This window comes from Tursiops truncatus, chromosome 18, assembly GCF_011762595.2.
Source record: "Tursiops truncatus isolate mTurTru1 chromosome 18, mTurTru1.mat.Y, whole genome shotgun sequence".
Taxonomy (NCBI): domain Eukaryota; kingdom Metazoa; phylum Chordata; class Mammalia; order Artiodactyla; family Delphinidae; genus Tursiops; species Tursiops truncatus.
In genome coordinates this window covers 34,636,088-34,659,159 of record NC_047051.1, presented here as the reverse complement: position 1 = coordinate 34,659,159, position 23,072 = coordinate 34,636,088, and the positions used below count along the sequence as shown (strand labels likewise).

Sequence of the window (23,072 nt, the reverse complement as noted above, 5' to 3'; positions counted from 1 at the left end):
CAATTCTTTCCTGTCATGCTGTAGCTTCCAGCTCCTGAATAACAACACATATTTCCCTTGTCCTAGACACACAAGGGTGTGTCTCCGGGGCATAAGAAGCTCTACAGTTACATATTTGTAGTAAAGAGTGGACCCAGCCGGCATACTCACAATGACCAGATTCTGTTGATCGTACTTTATTTTAAACCAATACATCGCTCCATGCTGAAGTTGCAATAAATGATATACTTGCTTTCTAGACATGAATGAGATGCCTTACTGGATATACTCCACGAAGGCCAGAGAAACTGGCTTCTAATCCATACAGAATAATTCATTGATGAATTCCTTTCAGGATAGTCCCTGATTTATCTCGAATATAAGCTTTACATACCTGGATCCTTCAAACTAGATCAAAGGGAAAAATCTAGGCTGCAAGCCTCAATTAGAAATGTGGGATGGTGCTATGCTGACAACTGGTGGTCCCTGACCTATCTTCTGAGATTAGAACCCAGTGTGGTGGATGACCAATTCACACGTTGAACAAAAGAGCACCTACTACAGGGCAGTGTATGTGTTCATTACAGGTATGGCACATAGGGATAAGTATCATAAGGACTTTAAGAAAAAAAGAAAAAGTAACACATGAAGCATATATGATAAGGAGGCACCAGAGTCCAGAGCACGAGCTCTGGAATCACACAGGCTTGCTTCGAATCCTGGCTAAGCCACTACCATCTGTATACGCTGAAGAACAGTTGAAGGTTTAAATGTTTTTTTAACAAATTTCGAAAAACAAGTGAAGAAAGAACCTATCTGCCAGGAAGGGACATCGTGGGGTGCAGCATCCAGTCGGGTCAGGGCTCTGCATCTCCTGCTCAGAAACCTTCACTGTCTGGCTCATGGTGATGCTGGCAGCTCAGCAGCCATGGAGAAGGTGCTCCTGTCTCCAGGGCTCGCACACAAGCTGGGGAGGTCCACGGAGGAGGCGGGCCACAGCCTGGAAAGCTCTGGGTGCATCCTGCACTCAGCTCTGAGCAGGCTCTGGTCTCTGGGCCCCATTGTGGGGAAGGGCTGGCCGATACATACCCAGGGCTGAGGGGCCTGCAGAGCCAGTGCCCAGGCAGGGTGAGCTCTGGAGGAGAAGGTTTCCACAGTCCCCAACAGGCTCCACATGGTGGCCCATCCGGTGCCAAACACCTGCCACCCACAGCGAGAAGTCCCAGCCGCTAGAAAGTCCAGAAGGGCTGGGACTCTTTGCCCTTGGGCCGGGTTCCTCCAGGGGCTGGGCTTGCGTGGGGCCCCCAGCCCACCCCCTGACCCACCAGCCCTTGCTCTGTGACACGTACAATGGAATGTCAAGACCCAGGCTGAGCTGTCCAGAGTCCAGTGCGTGCTAGACCTAGAGAACAGTTAGAAGCTAGGGAGACGTTCTCCCACTTTCACTCTCTTTTCTCAGATCAGGCAGGCAGCACATCTCACCCCGAAGCTATGGACACCACACCTCCTTCCCAGGCTATCTTTTTCCATTCTGCCCCTGTTTTCCCTTTCCATTCTGCCCCCCTTTTCCCCAGCCCCCCATTTACGGCTTCGGGGGTCATCGGTGCTTCAGCAGGCAGCACGTCTGACCCTGAAGCTATGGACACCACACCTCCTTCCCAGGCTACCTTTTTCCATTCTGCCCGTTTTCCCTTTCCATTCTGCCCCTGTTTTCCCCAGCCCCCCTTTTATGGCTTATGCCGGTATCGGTGTTTCAGCAGGCAGCAGCTCTGACACCAAAGATATGGACACCACACCTCCTTCCCAGGCTGTCATTTTCCAGTCTGCCCCGTCTCCAAGTAGAACCACTACCCATTTCACACGGCTGTTCCTAGTTCTGGGAACACACCACTCACTGGTAGCAATGCCTCAGCCCATGCCTCGACTCATTTACCATTGCATTGGCAATGCTGGCCAACAGATACACCAACACTTCAAAGTTATGACAGAAAGTTGAGTAAGTTATATGCTTGGAATTGCATTTATTATTATTAACAAGCACAATTGTAGTGCTTAGACTATAATAAGTAATATTCTAAGTGCTTAGCAAATATTAACTCACTTAATCCTCATAATGTCAACCCTATAGGTAGGTAATATTCATAATATTCACCTTTTTGGGGGGAAACTGAGGCCCAGAGGGGTTGAATAGCTTGCCTAATGCCACACAGTAAGTAGGGCGCAGAAACCCAGCATGAAAACCAGACCGTCTAGACTTTCATCACTTTGCTGTGTCACCTTATTAGATGTTGTGGTTAGGGAAGAGACTAAACTGACAAGACTCTGAACTAGAGAGGGGAGAAATGAGAAAATGACTGATCCTAGAAACTAGAGAGGATTTCAGCTCAGAAATTTCTGGTGATGAGACCTGGAAGAACAAGAACTTGGTTGGAATATTAACTTGGGGTAGTATCTGAATCCATTGAGAAATGGTTTTTTTTTTTTTTTAAATTTAGAAAGGCCAGTTGGATGAAGATTAATGAAAAAAAAAAGGAGAAAGGAAGAGAGGAAGGTGCCTTAAATGAGACATAACTGCTTCCCTCTAAGTACTAGGGGTGGGGTCCTGTGGGAAAGGATGGAGCTCTCTCTACAGGTTTGTCACCAGGATGAACAAGGAGAAACATGGCAACCATTGTACTGGTTTTGATGATCCCTAAAAACCAAGACTTCAGTTTCCAAGAATCACCTACGGTAGCATACCTACCATGTGTCAGACATGCCACCAAGTGTGTTTCCAGTCACACATTTTAATTGGAGAAATAGTTCCTATGAGGTACGCATTAGTTCCCTATGGCTGCTGTAACAAATTACTACAAAAATGCTTGCTTCAAACAAAACACACTCGTTCTCTTATGGTTCTGGAAGACAGACTTCCAAAACCAGTTTCCCTGGGCTGGAACCAGGAGTTGGCAAGGCCATCCATCCTCCTTCTAGAGGCTCTAAGGGAGAATCTGTTTCCTTGACAGCATTCCTTGACTTCAGGCAACATCAATCCAACCCCAGCTTCATCATCACATTCTCTTTGGAGTAAAAACTCCCTCTGCCTCTCTCTTATGAGAACACCAGTGGTTACATCTGGGTCCATCCAGGTAGTCCAGAAGAATCTCCCCATCTCAAAACCGTTACTTACATCCCATTGGCAAAGTCCCTTCTGCCATTTAAGGTGACATTCACAGGTTCTGGGGATTAGAAGGTGGACATTTGGGGGCAATGGTATTATTCAGTCTACTACAAGGTAGATACTATTATCTTTCTCAGATGTAGGAAATGAGATTTAGGGAAGTAATTTGTCTCAGGTCTACAATTTCCAGAGTAGAGATTTAAATTCTGCCACTGAGACTTTAGGACACACTGTAAACAACTTTAACCTGTGGCCTTAATTACTGCATACTCCTTGGTTAAGAGTCACACTTAGGTATCAACACCCAATTGAATATAACACAAGTACTGTCTCCTCTTTAACTAAGTTTGCCTGGTGTATTATGAATCTTGCCCAGAGCAGAAGAGTTCAGAAAATTTTAATGCACGTTTACTAAGAGAAAGCATTTACTGTTTGATGTGCACGGAGTAAATGAAAGCTATTTAAAATAAAATAAAATATGCTACCAAATCATTAATTGTCACAACAGAGGTAACCCAGTGGGAGTCTTGAGGAGACTAAAATGATCTCCAATAGTGCAGATGAGAAAAGTTTTACTAAAGACAGGTGTAGTTCAGCCAAGCCCTACAGCACAGAAGTAGGAATTTGGACATGTACGAATGGGAAAAAAGACATTTTAGGCATGGGAAACAGTTTAATGCAGAATGGATGAGAAACATGCATTAGACCTTTCTAAATCAAATGGCTTATTAAGTCAGTAAATCAGATTTAGTCAGTCAAACTAGCTTTAGCTGATTACTTATCCAGGGGATAGCTGTTCAGAGTAATTTTTGTCATAGAACAGTAAATTAAATTGTTGAACTATAGCTTTAGGCTTGCTAAGTGAAATAGATTGCTCTAGATGATTTTCAAGTGACTTACTTGGTACTATTCACGAAATTGGGGGTTAACACCTGCTTAAGACAACATAGAGAATTGATCTAAAATAGTACTTGAAGTAAGTTACTGTGTAAAGTGTCTGTTCAGTAGCTCATGGTAAATGGATATTTATAATCCCCATTGGACAACCAACCTCTTTTTTGCAAATGGTAATGTGAATTGCTGTTGCATAAACTATGGTAATGACCACCTATCTAATTTGTTGTCCAAACCAGAAATCTTCTAACACAGGTCTCCGAATAAAAATAAGCACGAAGGTAACACACACTGGGTGTTTCCCATGTGTCTGTGCATGCATCTATATCTCACTGAACCCCCATAACAGCCCCCAAGAGAGGGACTCTGAGTGTCCCCATGCTGCTGGTGGAGAAACAGGCACAGGAAGGTTCAATAGTCTATCTACCTAAGATCACACAGAGGGTGGGAGAGCCCGTTTTTAAACCATCTTCTCTAATTCCAGGTGCCAGGAGCCAGACTCAGCCTACAGGCCTCTTCTGCTTGTCTGGAGGAGAAACCATGTGTAAGGATTAGTCAAATTCTGTCTTCACTCATTAAGGTAGCTTGAACACTTGCACATACTCCAAGTAGCATGTAGCATAAGTAATAAGATGTTTGCCCCGGGTATTGTCCAGGAACTTGGCATCAGCTGTGTCTAGTTAGGCTGAGCTGGTTAAGACTGCAGAGGACCACCGATCTTCCACCTGGGCAAGTGTCTTTTGACCTCCTGCCTTCAGAGGGCCGAAAACTCCAGCCTGAGAATGTGCTGAGCCCTGTAGCCTAGTTACGCCAGCTCAGAACAATGATGAGCACACCTTTTTCCAATCACCTTTCCTCATGCTCCCCATGCCTCCTACTGCCCTGCTTCTTTATCCTTTATCCCACAGATACCCCAAGCCCCTTGCCTTTGGGGAGGCGGATTTGAGACCTATTCTCACGTCACGTCCTCGCTTGGCTGCCCTGTGAATAAACCTCCTCTTTGCTGCAAACCTCAGCATGTCAGTGTTTTGGCTTGCTGCGCCTCAGACAAAATGGTTGGGAGCAGTGGTACAGGTCCCTTGCCTGTGAGGGAAACTGGTTCCTAGTAGTCACGTTCCGGATATTTTCTCCTCCCGGGGGGCAGACGTCCTGCTCTTCCAGAAAGAAGGGAGAAAGGCAGGAGCTGGACCATTGCTCTCAGGGTCACCGTCACCTAGGAGCTCATTAGAAGCACAGAATCCAGGCCCCACCCAGAACTACTGAATACCAGCCTGCATTTAACAAGATCCACAAGAGAGGCATACCCACATTAACGTTGGAGAGGCACCAAGCTGGAGTCCACGTTGCTCATCCCTAGGGTCATCCTCTTCTCCGCAGCTAATGAAAACGAAGCAAAGATTCATCCCGAGCCTACTCTGCCTCAGTCACCTGGATATCACATGAGCTCATTTAATCCTCCCCAGAACCTGCAAATGACACTGAGAGACAGAGTGGTCAAGCACCCAAGGGTCCATAAAAGAACATGACCAAGGCTCACTGGAGCCCAGACCTCCAAAAAGAAGGCCCCTGAGCACAGCATGGCACCACAGCAGCCCAAACCGTGGGCCTGGAGGGTAGGCCAGGCTCCCCACGCAGAGTTCACACCATTCGACAGATGCCCACAGCAGACCACAAGGCAATATGAGAAGTAAGTTCTGATTGTGGAATCTCTGAATTTTGAGATTTAAAGAAAAAAATCTGTTTTGGGGGGCTGGTTAAAACAGTTCTACCAAGGAGTAAAGAGAGGGCATCTCAAGGCCCCTTCTGGACTTAGAATTTAATGCCTATTTATTGAGAAACGCTCCGTGCATTTGCTCAGTCCTACGTCAAGATGAAGTTCTCTGTGCCCTAGAAGCTTAGGTTCTAAAAAGGCCACAGAAATGGGTGAGACCTAAAAAAATGTCAGAACAATGCAACAGCCTTAATCAGACTGTCTTTGCTTTGCTTTGCTTGTAAGTCCTGACTTTAAACTGAATATGGTGTCATGTCTTTATTTTTCTTGAAGTTTTTTTTTTTAAAGATCATATAAAGATTTTCTTCCATGGTAAGACTTTCATATTGTATTTTTCTTAAAATGGAGTGTGGTACATAAACCCTCCATCACATGATTGCTTATAACTCACCTTGCTTTATTAAGAATACCGCTAGAGGCTTCTATGCTCCTACTAAGAAAAATGCATTTTGAGGCCCATTCAAACCAATGAAAATCCAAGTTTACAGAGCACAAGATAATGAAAATTCTCTCGACCGGCATCTTTTACTACTTTTAATCTGTTAACAGACCCTAAGTGTCTCAGATGAAAGGTACTGTAGCGGGAATTGACATCGTTAACAGCATTCCATACAGGGATCTGTTGATTCTTCCAATTTCTCAAAAATTTGGACACTTTGACTGCCTCTATAACATCTCTAGGGTGTTTGAAAGAAAAAAAAAAAGAGGCCTGTACAATGTATTTCTCAAAATATACACAGAAATAGTTTGCACATGCAAACAGGGAAACCTTATAAATAATGTATGGGGAGCAATGTAATGTCGATAACGGAACTACTCATTATGAAAGACAACACTGTCACTAAGTGTCCCCTCACCAAAACTGACTGGGAATTTTTAGGGGCCGCCAAACCAGAGGTGGAGATTTATAGGAACCTGGGATGTTTGAAAAATTGTTTTGGACGACCTCCTCAAGGAAGGCACCAAGCGCCATCCCAAATTGCAAAAATGGCTCCAGGTTGACTCCTTGTGTCCTCACTCTTTGCAATGTGACATTCCAACTTCTCTCATCAAGAGGCAGAGTTGATTTCCCCACCCTTGAAGTTAGGTGACTTGCCATGGCCAATAGGAGGCAGCAGAAACAATGGTGTGCCAGTTCAGAGCTAGGTCCCACGATGCTTCTACTCTCCCTCTCGGAGCCCTGCTACCCCCATGAGCACAAGCCCCAGTTACTAGCTGGGGCATAAGAGGTATGTGGCCCAGTCAGGCCCCCAGCCCGGCTACAGCCGGCTCCCAGCTGACCCCACAGGTGTAGCAGCAATTCCAGCCATGATAAGCAGGGTTGTGATGAAGAATTAAGAGCATAAGTGTATTCTATAATTTATAAACTACTCTGTCAACCTATGACATTATTTTTCAAAAGCATTTTTGTTATTTTGAATCCCTAAGTGGACATATTGAAAACAGCACTGCAATGATTGTTGGAGAGCAAAGGATGCAACCTGAAATAGAGAGTAAAATATATTAGTTTATCCAGATTCACGTATTTGTATAAATTACTAGAAAATCATCTGAAGAAAAACAGACATGAATGAAGAAAACAGTCCAAAGAACACGGGTGAAGAAAGATGTCTATTTAACACCAACTAGTACATCAAAACATGTAATGGAAAGTATATGTTTAGTTCTCTGCATAATGCTGTATAATTTTCATCACAAAAGAATTATTGATTTGTACATATTTGGAAGAAAACAAAGCATTAAGATCATCTGCTGGTGTGAAAACTGGCTCCTATACACAGAGGGCAACGAGAGACTGAAGAAAGAGGCAGCCTGCCCCAGACTAGTCAGTGGCAGTTTTAACAAGCAAGGGAACCTGCTTACAAGGCTTGCCTTTGTCAGCTGAAAGACGAATAGATCTCAGCACCCACCCGCCAGAATCTTGAGTTTACACAGCGACCTTAACAGGGTTCAGTCATGTATACTGTCCACATGGTCTCAAGAACACATTACTCTCTCAAGGCTGAGTTTTTGAAAATGGTTCCCCCTGTGGGAACGGTGGGCAAAATGTATATTCCACGGTCAGGGGAGGGGGTTATGCCCTCTCAATGGCCTCCTCTGACATTTCAGCAAGGAAGGATGCCAGAAAAGAAAGCCTAGGGCAGAAACCACTCAACTTGTTATCACGAATGCCAGGGGAACCCAAGCAAGTGGATATACAAGCCTGCATAGGCCTTGGAAGTAGGAAGCATTTGGGGACTACACCTGGGCTGGTACTGGCTTCCCTCCCCCAAAGGGACAAGGACAGCAGAAACCTGGATGGAGTCAAGAGACAGAACAAAGAAAGGCAAGGCTGGATATGGAGCAATGTGTGGATCCAGGAGCATGTGTCTCAGAACCGCCGGGGCTCTGCAGACCAGCTGCATCCCCATTCTCCTTGACCCTCATTGGTATAATTAACTCAGGGTGGGCTCATTCCGGCTGCCAAGTCACTTCCACCTGTCCATGGAGTTGACAGTTACTTGCTCACAGTGAACCAACCTCCGTGGACCTAACAGCTACTGCAGGAGGCAGTAGTGGAGAACAAGGTGACAACAACCACCAGATGCGAAGTAGGAAGACACGCTCAGCGTTCTGACTGGGTGGATTGATGGTGTGGGGTTAAGTCTGCAGAGCTAAAGGGGCCAGATGTAGAAAAGGGAAGGGGAATCATGAGGATATGGTCAAGCCCCATCGTATGGATATTTCATCCATATGTTGTATACAAATTCCATTAAATTTGCTCTGAATGAAAAAGAGAGAAAAAATTATGCTTTAAACCATGTCAGTGACTTTATTTACCATCTCATTTGATGAGCTCATAGTCCAGGTTCAGAGGGAAATGGGAGCTCTGAGTCTGCCATCTCTCAGGAAGTCTCAAGCTTCAGAGGACACTAATAGCCAAACTACCTCCCCTTTTGCACTTTTCAAGCAACGTTATTCCTAAGTGCGAGTCACCCTCTTCGTCGGGTTCTCCAAGAAGCAGCAATCTCTCCCAATGAGAGAGGAAAAATGGGCTACTTTGGCTTTTCGAGGCACAATATGTAGCTCTCCAAAATGGTACCTGTCTGGGGGATTTTTCAAGAAACTTAACCAGCAGTGGTGATTTGTTTGTCTTCACATAACGTATGACCCAGATGTGCTGAGAAAGAAGAAAAGGACGAACGAATCAAGGACAGCTGATACAAGGAGGCAAGGGGCAACTTCCACAGCCTCCGTGGAAAGCTACAGGAAGGGAACATCCAGCTGGTGGGAGCTGAAGACAGGGTCCAGTCCTCCTTGGGCTCGGGATGCCATCCTCTCTTCCTACATCTTCATGCTCTCCTTCTCTGTTGGCCCCTCCCAGCCAGATTAAAGAGCCACAAGGAAATGCCCTCCTCCATTCTATTCTCCTCTCATTCATCCACCCCTCCCTTCTTTCCTTTGCCATCAATTTCTTGACTTGCCCCCAGTGCTCCCTTCTCTTCTACACTGCGATCTGGTTTCTGTCCCACTACTCTCATGAAACTGATCTCCTGAAGCCCCCGATGATTTCTCCGTTGACAAGTCCAGGGGACTACTTCTCAATCCTTATCTATGTGACCGCCAAGCCGAGCTAGATCTTAAACAACGTCCCTGTCTTGAAAATCTCTTCCCTTGTCTTCTGCGCCACCCAATCCTCCTGACAGTTTTCTGTCTCTCGGCACCCTCCCAGTGTCTTGCTGAGCTGACCTTCCTTGGGGTAATTCTTGGGGCTCTGTATTAGGCTCTCTGCTCTTCATCCTCTATGCCATCTCCCTGAAGGACCTCATCCTCTCCCTTAGTTTCATTTACCAGCTAAGTCTGTCTCCATCTAAGACCACTCTCTGCACCTTTCAATCTATATATGACTTCCTGTAAAACATCTCCATTTAAATGTCTCATAAGGCACCTCAAATCCAACACGTCCATGTTACTGAATGTCCACTCAGAAAAACACCCCGTTACAGGTAGTTCAATACGACAAATTTCATATGGTGATGAAACAGCTAAAAAGCCAAATGGGATGGTGAGACATCCCAGAGAGTCACAGCAGTAGAAAACACACCCACCCCACTGCTGGGCTGGGGAGCAAAGAAGGAAGTGGTGTTGCCACAGCTGCCAGGCAGGAGCTGGAGGCACAGAGGGAGTGGTTTCCTGGTGCGGCAGCCACTCAGAGCAAAGCAGCCACCAGTCCTGCTGCAGCTGCCCGAACAGAGAGAGGAGGGCGAGGGGAAAATACGTTGGCTTCTCCCTTCCCCCTGCCCTCCAACCTCTGGCCAATGTTTTCCATTGGCTGAACGTACCTGGAAGAGTTGGCGAGGAGATCTGGGCGATGGGGTTTACAGGATCAGCCCTGTGACACGGAGCAGAGCAGTGGAAAGGCAGGGAGCCGGTCTGAGGCAAACAGGCAAATGGCAGCACAGTATCCACTTCTCCCTACCTCCCCTGTCCCACTGAGTGGAACCATCTTCATGCGTGACCTTTCTCTTCCCTCATCTCCCACATCTACCCATCCATCCTCTAAGTAGCTCATCCATTCCTCTCTCTTCCTCAAAGTCACCGCCATCACTCACTATCGTTACTGCAACAAGCACTGCTCTGCCTTCTCCTGTCTCCAGACTCCCTCTTCTAACCAGTCACTACACTCCAGCCAGAAGGTTTTTCTCATATGCGTATCTTACGTCACTCTGCCGCTTCAAGCCTTACAATGGCTGGCCCGTTGTGCTTAGGATCCAGTCCACATTCCATGGCAGGACTTCATCGCGTCTCCAGTCTCCCTTCCCCTGACATACTCCTCCACCCTCCACATTCCCACACCCTGAACCTCAGGCCCCTGAATTTCCTGGGGCACCTCTCAAGTCAGGGCCTTCACACGTGCTATTCTCTGTCTTCACATAGCCCTCCCCTATCCTGCACCTCTTCTGAATTAACCCCTCTCGCGTTGGCCTCAATGGCAATGCTGCTAGGAAGACTTTCCTGGTCCACCTCACCTGTGTTCCCTTGCACCCAACACTTTCCCCGGTGGTAGGGTTATCAGATTTAAGAAATAAACCATGCAAGTTTAACCGCGTGTCCTGTATTTTATCTGCAACCCTACCTGACAGGCACTTGTCCCAGAGTATGACAATTGCATGTAGACATTTTAATTTCCCTACAAGCCTCCAAATCGCTTAAGGATAATGATCTTCTCAATACAATTCCCCATTTTGCTAACTAACTAGGTAAGGTTGGAGGAATGGATCAGTGACTTGCAGATGGGAGTTTTACTTGAAATCATATAGAACTAGACTTCAGCCCTAAACAGGAGAGATGCTTAAGAGACTAAAGGGAGGCTAATGACAATTACTCACCCAAGTGGAGGCTCCTAGGTTAGTTCTGGGCCAGCCTCTCAGGGTGTAAGAGAAGAAATTGGAGGTGGAAACTGTACACTAAAGGGAAATGACCAGAAGGTATGACTGGAAATGATTATTTAAAGCTTTCAGCCTGCACAGAGCTAACAGACTAACTTCAGCTGGTTTGGGGATTGCTCTGGCTCAGTTCTGAGTCCTTCACACAGCTGGAAAGTTTATGCTCCTGCTGCTGGGGTTAAAAGAGTGGAAAAGGCCAGAAGGGTGATGCCAAGGATCATCATACTCTTCTTACCTTGCGATGGTTTCCTAATAGAAAGCTTAAATCTAGCTATTTTCAGACCCGGTACCCAAGGGCAAGTACGTAACAAATATGAGAAAAGTGAGAAAGGTGGAAGAAAGGCAAATTAGAGCACACCATCTAAAGAGGCAGCCTCTACTGGCTGCAGACAAACCTCCACGCTGAAATGCAGGCCCAAATTTTCTCCCCCTTCAAGAAGAGACAGGAATCAAGATGTTAAGGCTTCATCTCATGATTTTTTTTTAACGTGCCCATTAAGTCAATAAGTATTAAATGGTTGAAAAAGAACACAACTATAAGTTTATTACTCCGTGCGGGCTTCCAACACTGTACCGTGGAATCAACATGTGTCTCCAGGCTGAGATTCCCCTCAACTTGCAAACCGCAGGGAGATGCTGATTCAAATCCCAGAAGGCTGTAGTTGAAAATCAACGTCTGACATGCTCTGCGGAATCTAGGGAACCATTTGCTAATTTGCTCTGGGGCGAAATCTTCTACCAATATCAATCAGGCATGAATGTAGATAATTTTCCCATGCTATCAATATAGTCATCTATATGTTTAGTCAACATTTATTGAATATCACATAGGTAAGGTTTGGTGGTCAGTAAACAGTGGAGAGAGGTCCAGAAAAAAAGGGGGTACACTCAGGCTTGATCTCCAGCAGGTACATGCCTCTGCTACCATACCAGTTATTTATATACTTATCTACTACTTCCATCCTAGTTGGTTAACAGTCTCTGCCCCAGCCCTAGCCCTGTGGGCTTCAGACACCATCAGTGGGCCACTCATCTGTGGCCACCTACGGCAAGGTGGTGCTTTCCTGTAGTCATCCTCCTTTGGCCACTTGTAATTTTGCCCTCTTCAGGGTACCATACTGGTTGCTCAATATTTTGAGCATCACACACCAACGCTCCTAAGAGAAAGTAAAGTGATAAATGTTCCCCCAAATGCTCACGTGGCTTTTGTCTCTCCCTAACCTCTTTTCTTGATTAACTCCTGCTCAACCATTCAGATCTCTACTCAAATGTCACTTCCCATTTTGCCATCTGGACTGTGTCTCCCTGACATTTACTCTCACAGCTCTGTTCCTTCACTTCATATCTTGTATCCATTTGCTTATTTGTTTGTCTGCCTCCCTGATGAAGCTGTAAGCTCCATAAGGGAAACAAAAATCAGAACTGATTTGGCAAACTGCACAGGCTTCTATATGGTTTACGTGGGATTGGCCACCTACCCAGCTCCAAGGATGGGTCCTGTTGTATTCCAGCCAGTTAGCATGTCCCTTCCTCCAGGTCTTACTCATTGGCATAGGAACGAGAACCTGACCTAAGGCAGCCCAAGCAGAGTGAGGCTGGACACTCTGGCGAGGAAAGCAGAGCTACAGACCTATTCTGAAGAGGCAATATCCCCAATGTGGTTGTCATGAAGCATGACACGAAGGAGGACAAAGACGCAGAGTCCCAGAAAGCTGGCTCCAAAGAATACACAACATGGGCTTCTGGAGTAAACCAGATCTTGGCTGGATCTTGTCTTTGGACTGTTCAGTTACATTAAGCAATAATTTTTTTTTTTTTTTTTTTTTTTTTGTTTTGCCAGTTGGGACCAAGGTTTCTATGTATTGTGACCAACAAAATCCTAACTGATATATCTTGCCCCCGAAAACACAAGAACCTTGCTCATGGAAGACACCATATCTTGAACAATATGCCATTGGGAGAACTGGAGATGGCTTAATGGGGGAGGCGACTGGGTAACATCAGCCAGAGCCTTAATTTGAACATAGTTCTTTAGAAAATATGTTAGACTGCCCTCAATTTAAATTCATCAGAAATTCAGGAGTATTTTCCCCAGTGTGTTTTACAGCAGAATTGTTCCTACCTGAGGCTATTAACCTGCTCACCTGTCATTTCCTAAGAACTCCTAAAGATTTCTGCTTCAACCCCTGGACTTTCAACCTAAAGAACCTATGGTTTTAAACTGGGGAAAGGGAACAAGAAAGAATGATTCAGCCTCTTGCCGCTTTTTACTCTGCTGGATAAAATCATTATTTTTTTCCCCCAGAATGACCTGTAACTTCCTACATTTCTTACGTTTCAACTTCAAGTATCATTTCTCGGGATGCCTACAGCTTTTCACCTGGCTAGATGGAAGCCAAGATTTTACTTTTCTCTTCAGGGCTATTCTGCTGGGCTAGAGTCATTAGAAACAACTTTAGCTTCAGGTTGTTATATATATCACATCTTTTAAAGCATAATCAGGCTATGTGGTTCATGATCTGGTTATTAGATTAAAGGTCTGTGTGGCCAAAGGGCTGTATTTGTACAACTATTGAGAAATAAACAACCTTGACTAGACAGGGAAGGAAAAGTGTGCAAGTTGGTCCCTATATCCTGATCAGGGGATTCTTTTCCTCCTTCCCTGATTCACCAAAAAGCACACTTGCCCATACTGTTCACATTCGCAAAATATGTTTGTTACTCTCAGAGCTCCTGGAATATATATCCTCCAACGGTTGCCTTTTGTCAGTGAACTGTTCTGCACACCTCCGCTGCTTATATTTTAGGAATTTTTTTTCCTTTGGGAGAGAGAAGGGTGGCTTGTAAAACTACTAGTGGAAAGTAAGCATTAAGAATCACTTCACCTTCTTCATCAAATAAAACCACCTGAATTGCTGGTTCTATGAACCAGTATTTAATTCAAAAGTTTGATGAAGAACAGAATACTTTGAGTCTCAAAATATCTCCCCATAAATTACTTATTAGCTAAAAGAGACAAATGATAACTTGACAGTGGAGAAAGTTCGTGGGCACCACCTTAACCAAGATGCTAATGAGACAGATGACCATCAGGGGGCTCCGGTAAGGATGCACAGAGAGACTCACCATCACCTCTGTGGAACCCCATCCAAAGCACGTAACATGAAACAACCATGAGGAAACAGAGGACAAACCCAGAATGAGGATCCTTCTACACAACAACAGCCTATACTCGTCACAAACTCTCAATAATATGAAGAACAAAGAGGCTGAAGAATTATTTCATACTTAGACCAAAGTGACATGAGAACTAAGCGCAATGCATGATTGTACACTGGTTCCTGGCCTGAAAAAATTAGCCATTAAGGATGTTACTGGAATAAGTGGCAAAATTTGAATATAGATGGTAGATCAGTCAACAGTATCAATGTTAAATTTCTGACTTAGACCACTGTGCTGTGGTTTGGTAAGAAAATGTTGTTTCACTTAGGAAGTAATCACTATTTCCAGGGAAAAGGGCACATGTCTCCTTACCCTTAAGGGGTTCAGGAGAAAAAAACATGTACATATGGAGAGACAGTGAATGCCAAAGCAAATAAAGCTAAACATTAATAATTGGTGAATCGAGGTAAAGCACATACAAGAGTTCTTTGTACTAATCTTGCAACTTATCTTTCAGTTTGAAGTTATATCTATAACTATATATCTACATCTATATAGATATATAAAATCAACACACACCATTCAAAATAAAATGCATCAACCTAAAATCCAGCCTATTCTTCAGGAATTGTTGGCAATCTGAAGAGAAACAAAGGCTAGCATACCAAAAGGGATTGGGTCAGTAGATTCATTCATTAGGACCCTGAGTACATTTCTACTAACTTAAATTATGCTTTCATTTGAATAAAACATTTTGGACTGCCTTAAACTTAGTGCCAATTACTTATACATTTAAACGCTCAAAGTATGAATTCCATACTTTTCCCCAAGTGAGGCGCAAGGCTGTCAGTATTCTCGTGTGCTAACAAGTAAGGAAGGCCAATTTCTATAACCTAACTATAGGACTTCTGGGTACGTAAAACTTTTCTCATAGGCCCAGTTCCCTATTTTCTTAGAAAATCCAATTTGCTCTGGGATTTCAAATATCACCGGCTCTTGTTTTTGTCACAACAAATGAAATATTTTATTCTTTAGATTCTTAAAAAGAAATTCAATGAATCTTTGCTCACTGCTAGCTTTTCTATATCTCTCCCAATATCTCTTTGATCAAGCTTTTCCACCCACTCTGGAATACTCCAGGGGTAATTAGAACTTCTTACCTTCTTTAGCCCAAAAGGAGCCAATTCATCACAAGCTGTCATGGATTCTGATTCTAAATTACCAAGAGCCCAATTACTAACAGAGTCAGGGAATTTTCTTTGCAAGTAAAGTGATTATTTCTTTGCAGATGCAGTAGCATTTCACTTTTTAATTATGTTCATTCCGATCAAATGTGAGAAAATTCTTCCTCATCTTACTTTCCTTCCAAAGAACACGATACAAGAAACATTAATCCCAGAGTGATACAAGGCCAGACCTGCAAGGGCCTTAGGCAGAGCTGGACAACTATCAATGGGTCTTGTCCATTTTACAGGGTCTGAGTGGCTCCTTAAACTCTAAAGGGGAAAAAAGGGACTAATTATTTGTTACATCACATACTTCACCTAAGGGCTTGCCAAACCTTCCAGCATCTGCTAAGTTGTGACGAGACAGCATAAGATGTTGAGATAAACATAGACTAGCGCAGAACAGAACAATTTTGTTTCTTGTGCAGGCAAAGAACAGAGCCACAGTGATGGGGATGAAGCAGTGTGTGCAGGTAAACATAAGCAACGTGGGAACAAATCTGTTTTTTCTCACTTAGGTGCTATTAACATGATTATGTGTTGTCAAATTTTGAAAGAGAAAAATAAACAAAAACAGTTTGGGAGAAGAAGGAGGACACTCCGGAGGATCTGAAGGAACATGAGGCCACCAAAGCTTACACAGATTTCCCAAGGCCTGAAAGACACCTGTCTGTCCACTTTGCTTTTAACCTTAAAGACTGGCCAGTTGTGGCTCCCGCAGCCTGTAGACCCGAGGCCTGCATCCTTACCTCCCCTTCCCCTCTCTCCACGTGGTCAGCAGACTGACGTCCGTTCACTCACTTCAGACATTCAAAGGTCAAGGTTTGCGCTCAGTGAGTATCTTCCAATGATCTGTGCTCCAGATAACAGTGACTACCCTTTGTCCTGGTATGAATGCAGTTGCTCACCGTTTTCCAAACACTTTCACACATATTTAAAGAAGAGTTTGGGAGCCCTCCAAGATTTTAAATTTCAGTTAAAAGTGAAATTATATAGTAAGCTTTTGAAAAATTAAAACATCCATGTATGTGAGATTGTACCTCTGCCTTTACTGTAGGCTGTTTGCGAAATTCAGAAAGCTCTGCCTTTCCATTCATGAAACAGATAGTCGTTGAGCACCTCCTAAGGGCAAGGCAGGATGCCAGGTGATGGAGGTGGAGAAACAGGGCTTGTTCCTTGCTCTGATGGGGAAGGCACGTAAGCAGATACCCTCGGCACAGGAAAACACAGAATGGAGGTGCTGTGATGGGATAAAAGGGTCACGCTTATAAGAACAAAGGAAAAGTGCATCCTTCCAATGCAGGAGACACAAACAAGGTCAGGAGGTTGGCAGGTGTCTTGAAGGAACTTCAGTCTTGCTGAGTGGGGGCAGAAACCCCAGGCTGACCCAACGTAGCATGGGCATATATGCTTGCCACATTCCAAGAATCAGAAGCACAAGAAAGATGAAGCCAGACCAGACACCACAAAGCTGTGACCGTTGGGCTCAGAAGTCTGGGATTTTTATGAACCAAGGAGGAGCATGAAGGGGAAGTGATGGTTCAACTGGCTGTGCTGGTAGGGGCAGGTGGGGGCAGATGAGGCCGCTGAAATGATCCGCTGAGGGATGACAGAGCTGGCTGTGGCAATGGGAATGGAAATAAGTGGAGATTCAAGAGATCTGGGGCCGGTACAAACCGCAGGGACTTGTAACCATCATATGAATGGATGAGGAAGGAGGCAAAATAGACTCTGAGCACTATTATATGTGAACACTCGGATGGCGTCCATGGACTGGCCGGCTTTTGCTGTTGAAACATTTACTGTGTTTAAACAGTCACATCCTGCACTGAGCCCTTGTTTTAAGCTCTTCAAACATCCATGAGGTAAGTGGGGGAGTTATTTCAATCCTCCTTTTTACAGATGAGAGAACCAAGACTGGCAAGGTTTAGCCCTAAGCAGGAAACCCAACTAACCCAACTAATTGGTGCAGAGCTGGGACAAAAGATCAGTATAGTCCTCATTACACAATCCAACGAAACACGAAGATAGCTCAAAACTGTCCTAGTGACATGTTTCCAGCATAAGTGGGACAAAGTTCATACAACTTTATACCGTGAGCTGTGTTGTAAGGTGGTTTGTTGATAATGTCCATTCCAAAAGCCAACGGAAAGGTACCAGTATGCTGAATCATTAAAAACATGGATGTGCAGAACTCAAGTCTTACACCTTTCTGAACAAAATACCCTTCACAGATGCTATTTTTAGACTAAAGTTTTCCCAGCATAAAGTTTTAAAAACAACAATCTGTCTAAAAAGCATGTAAAGAAATTCATTGACAAAGGTTTACATGTTTTAGGACTTTAATGTCCTTCACACGGTCAACACAAAACACTGACAATGGATGAACAGTAGGGGAAAAGACTCTTCAGCAAAGATATTCCCGAGCTCACGGCATCACTGGTCAAACACCAGAAAGAGAACAGTCACGTGAAGAAACAGTAAGGGAATTTAACACAGATTTTTAGTTTAACAGCATAACTGAAAAACAAAACCAACCAACCAACCAACCAACCAACCAACCAACCGTTCTTCTACCAACTGAAAGGAAAGTAAAAGTGAATCAGGGAGCTTCTAAATCTTGTGAAGCAGCTTAAAAAGGGAGAGGGGAGGGGGAATGGGAGGCACACAACTGTTGAGAACGTAACACTCTAATGCACAAGGTCAGGGATCCTAACAAATTCTCCAAGTCTCAACATATACCAACAAGAACCGTATTATTAGAAATATAAAGGCACAGAGATATAAATGCATAGAGATATAAACTATTTGGTATTAAAAACAGACCTTGCTATATAAACATATAGTAAGTCACTTTTATCGTTTTATGAGAATAACCGTATAAAGAAAGTCCAGAAGACCCCACTGCTGTCATCTTGCAAAGGATCAAAATTCAGCACCTATAGGGCCCCACCCACCCTCCATGCTGTGTGTCTGTTTGTCTCTAAAAACAACAACTTGCAATTTGCATATACTTAAACCCACAGGCAGCTTTGAATATGAGATCTAGGCAGAAAAAGTAGTAGCAAAGAGAACAGTAGCTAGAATTTGGTAGAAAAGCAACAGAAGACTTTTTAAAAGCTTCCAGTTCAAGTCAGAATTAAGGTTAAGTTTCAACAGCTTGGGATAGCTGTGGATGTTTTGCTGTTCTCTGGAAAAAGAAGAGAATCTATCATAAGTATGTTCATTCGAGAAAAATACTGTGTGTGTTTAGTTTTTTTTAGACATGCCCAAGTGACTTTCAATTTTGTACACCTTCAAGGGCAGAGTGTATATTGGTTAGGATGTGCTCATAGCTGGTGCATCTCCAAAAAATGCTTCATGAAGGCTGCCAGCTTCTGACATCTTCGATGGTGACAGCCTTATGCAGAGAGGCCCGAATCCCTCCCACAGACCCAGAAGAACCACCGATGCAGCCGTTAAGAACAGGAACATCTGGCTGATCATCAGGACGACCCTCCTTCCCGTCACCACCTCCTGCGAGAGTCACAGCACCTGAGGCCATCGTGTCCAACCTCCCACCTGAAAGCCCCCGCAGGTGGCCAGGAGTGTCACACATCTCAGTCATCAGAAAATTCCTTTCCAACGCAGTGAAGGACCGTCACGCTCACAGGTAACCTAGGTTAGCTCAACTCTTCGATGAGCCTGCCATGCGGAGAGCAGGGAGCGGGCAGCTATTCTCATGCATGAGAACATACATTTTTCATGGAGCTGACAGATTTAACTACTGTCTCTGACGTTCGGGGGAGCAGCAGTGTCTGTTCTTACACTGAACAGGCTGCGCCAGCTGCACCAGAGATGGGATGGCACCCTTTGTACTGTCAGAGCAGAGATTTTCAAAGGAAATTTTGACCAAAGCTCCTAGAAGGTGTGGCTCCCCCATGCTCCCAGCCGTGGAATCGCGCTAAGGGGCCTGTAAGCAGCAGCAGGAGCACCCCTGTAACAAACGGTCTTTCCCAACTAGTTATAATACCTGCTACTCCAGGATGGGCAGGCTCCTAGATGTGTCTCCTTCAGCGTCTGAAAACTAAACCAATTCTCTGACAAGCTTCTGGATGGGACATGTACTCACCTATGCCCTTTCAGGGAGATCATATTGAGTTCAAGAGCTTTGTCGAGAAATCTTCTTTCTAAAGCATCATCTCCTTTGGTGTTGCCAGTGTGGAATGGAATATTCATCTTGCTTCTATTCTGGGGCTCCACTGGGCATCTGAAAAACATGTTTCTTCTTCCAGCTATTTTTCTGCAATGTGCAACTGCCATTAACACAGCAACAGAAAAGTTTTAAAAACCATTTTCCAGATGCAAACAAGAGATTAAAAAAAGATCTGTGACAGGACATTTATAATTTACTTAGGGACACCACTCTTGCATATGGAACAGTGACTTAACATTCCCTTATACAACTCAGACTTAATTTCCAAGAGCCTCAGTTTCCTCATCTGAATATTAGGAATAATAATAATATCTCCATTTCATACTAGTTATGACAGTTCAGTGGTACAACATATATGAAGGTTCCAACCCATGGCAGCCACACAGCAATGTGAATGACCCTTTCTCTACAAGGCTGCAGAGAAAAAAAAAAGTTGGTCCAAATAGTGGTGGTAAGATTTTAAAATAATGAGCAGCAGCTTTCAAAGCACTTAAAACACTGTATTGTCCCAAGCTGTGTGACCTTGAACAAGTTACTAAATCTCTCTGTTGTGCCTCTCTGATGTGAGGACTAAATGGCCACAAATTCTCTGCAGCCCTCCCAGCAAGAGGTGGGGTCTTGTGCTCCTCGCCTTTTGAATCTGGGCTGGCCTTGTGGACTTGCTTTGACCAAGAGACTGCAACAGGATTGACACTGTGCAACTTCCAAGCTGAGTCCGCAAGGGGCATGTGGCTTCTATACCTGCCCTCTTAAAACATCACTGCCATGTAAGCAAGCCCGAGATAGCCTGCTGGAAATAAAAGGCCCAGCCAACAACCAGCCAGCACCAGCTGCCAGAGAGATGAAGGGGGTCATTTAGACTCTAGGTGGATCACCAGATGACCTTGATTGAATAAGTGATCTCAGATGAGACCAGCAGAAGAAACCACCCCACTGAGCCCAGCCCCACCTGCTGACTGAAAGAATCCTGAGCCAAGGAAATGGCTGTGGTTTTAAGTCACTGTCATGAAGTGTTCTATGATGCAAAAGTAGATAACTGATAGAATTCAGAACAGCGTCTGGAACACATTCAATGCTATGTAAATATCTATTGAAGTCAATAAATTTGTCTTTTTATTCTCCGCACCTTGCACAGGGCTCATACGGACTCTCAAAAATGAATGAGTCGGGCTTCCCTGGTGGCGCAGTGGTTGGGGGTCCGCCGGCTGAGGCAGGGGGCGCGGGTTCGTGCTCCGGTCCGGGAGGATCCCACATGCCGTGGAGCAGCTGGGCCCGTGGGCCGTGGCCGTTGGACCTGCGCGTCTGGAGCTTGTGCTCTGCAACGGGAGAGGCCGCGGCACTGAGGGGCCCGCGTACCACAAAAAAAAAAAAAAAAAGAATGAGTCAACTTTCATCTAGGATACGTTAGTATTTGACTTCAGTTTCTGATTTGGAAAGTGAGCAAGTCAAAATTATCTTCCACTGACAACCAAAGGAGACAAACAGAAGAAGAGCTGACATGCTATTCTGGATAACAAGGAAAATATGTAATAACTCTCTCCATTTTCTCAAACACATCCTGTCTTATTCTTCCACTTCTAAAGGGTGGGATTCATTAAAAGTAAACAGCACAGGGCTTCCCTAGTGGCGCAGTGGTTGAGAGTCTGCCTGCCAATGCAGGGGACACGGGTTCGTGCCCCGGTCCGGGAAGATCCCACATGCCACAAAGCGGCTGGGTCCGTAGCCATGGCTGCTGAGCCTGCGCGTCCATGGCCTGTGCTCCCCAATGGGAGAGGCCACAACAGTGAGAGGCCCGCGTAACGCAAAATAAATAAATAAATACATAAATAAAATAAAAATAAATAAATAAAAATTTAGTGTCTACTCTCTTTGATACTGCGCTGCCTCAGGCTCCCCAGGTGACAGTCCAATCATAGAGCTGGAGCAGCAAAAAGGACACATGATTTAAGGGGAAAAAATATTAAAAGGGGGAAGAATTAGGAACCTGGATTTACAAAGAATCTGTATTTACAGTCATCTCCCGCACATTTACCCATCCTACTGTGAACGTAGATGGTATCATCACAGCAACAGTGTCATAACAACTAGAAATTGAAGATTAAATTTGCACGGTGCCCGAGAGTGTCCCTGCTGTGGGGCTGAGGGAAGGAAGAAAAAGATGAAGGGGAATCGGCTGCTCCCAACCTAGCAAGACGGCTGTGGAGGGAATTCAAATTCCACAGGACAAGCGCTGTGGAAGCACAGAGCTGAGCAAGTACCTCTACCTGAGGGAAGATAGATGGTTTCAGAGGAAGGGAGGTGGGAGGGGTCAGGACAGGGGGAGACAAAGGAATGGCATCTGGCAGAGAGCTGTCTCTGCCAAGGCACCAGGGGACACCAGCAAGTTCTCTGCAGCACCTGGGGTGCTGGGTGCCTGGCTGGGGACAGGACTGCAGACCGCAGAGGGCCCTGCGGACACGCTCTCCTGGAAACTGGATCGATTGGATCCTGGAGCAACAAGGAGCAATCAGGTCTGCACAACAAGGAGTTGTGCGTTTTAGAAAAAGCACTAGGACATAGAGGCTGGAGGGTGGGGACACTGGGGGAGAGGCCTGCTAGAAAGCTCCCACAAAGAACTTTCTAGGTCAACAGAATTAGGGCTCGTGACCAAGACAGGGACACTGGGGAGTTTCAAGCTTGGGCAGTAAATGCAAATGCCAATAGGGACCCAACAGTCATATAAATGAGTATAACAGGCCCAACATGACAGACTCAGCACAAACTCCCTACGTTACCTGTTAACTGTGAGGGCCCGTTCTTTACTTCCACAGAGAAACAGTCTCCCTTTTGCTTGAAACATACGGCCCTCCCAGCCTGTTTCTCCCACTTTCAGAGACACGGGGATTATGAAATAAGACATCTGGATTTAAATCATCTTCCCATGTTCCAGTAAGGGCTCAAATTATGTGTTTTAAAACCTGTGAGCCACGCCGGGCACTGCCGTGGGCTGTGCTGGGCCACTGCTCCCAGGCGTTATCACTAAATCCCAGAGCAAGGGCAGCACCTGTGGCCTGAATGAGTTGAGGGGCAGGGAGAAGGTGCCAGGCTGACAGAGCGCTGGCAGGGGGCCTGGGTAGGGTGTGGAAGCAGCAGGGTAATCCTGAGACTACAAAGCTTCCAGGACAAGAGTCTGAGCAGCGCTCCCCAGGGAGTCTATCAGGGAAGCTGATAAGGATGGTTGTGACTGGAAAAGCTAGGTGCCACAGTCAGTCCTAGAAAT

General features: G+C 45.1%; 1 protein-coding gene across 22 annotated transcripts in view; it reads right to left on the bottom strand.

The window, feature by feature from the left end:
• The window catches only part of LOC109551851 (uncharacterized), a 61,773-nt gene that overhangs the window by 24,433 nt on the left and 14,268 nt on the right, over positions 1-23,072 (bottom strand). For 7 of the 22 annotated variants that reach the window (XR_012327700.1, XR_012327698.1, XR_012327701.1 and 4 more), the window contains exons 3-4: positions 20,940-21,152; positions 19,730-19,867 (exon numbers count right to left, since the gene is read on the bottom strand). Coding sequence is in view for 13 of the 22 variants with exons in the window: in XM_073795273.1 (XP_073651374.1) it covers positions 4,508-4,559; positions 5,342-5,410; positions 19,730-19,913; positions 20,940-21,152 (518 nt within the window). In the remaining 9 variants the exon portion in view is untranslated. The other 15 variants (XM_073795273.1, XM_073795274.1, XM_073795271.1 and 12 more) reach the window with 7 other exon arrangements.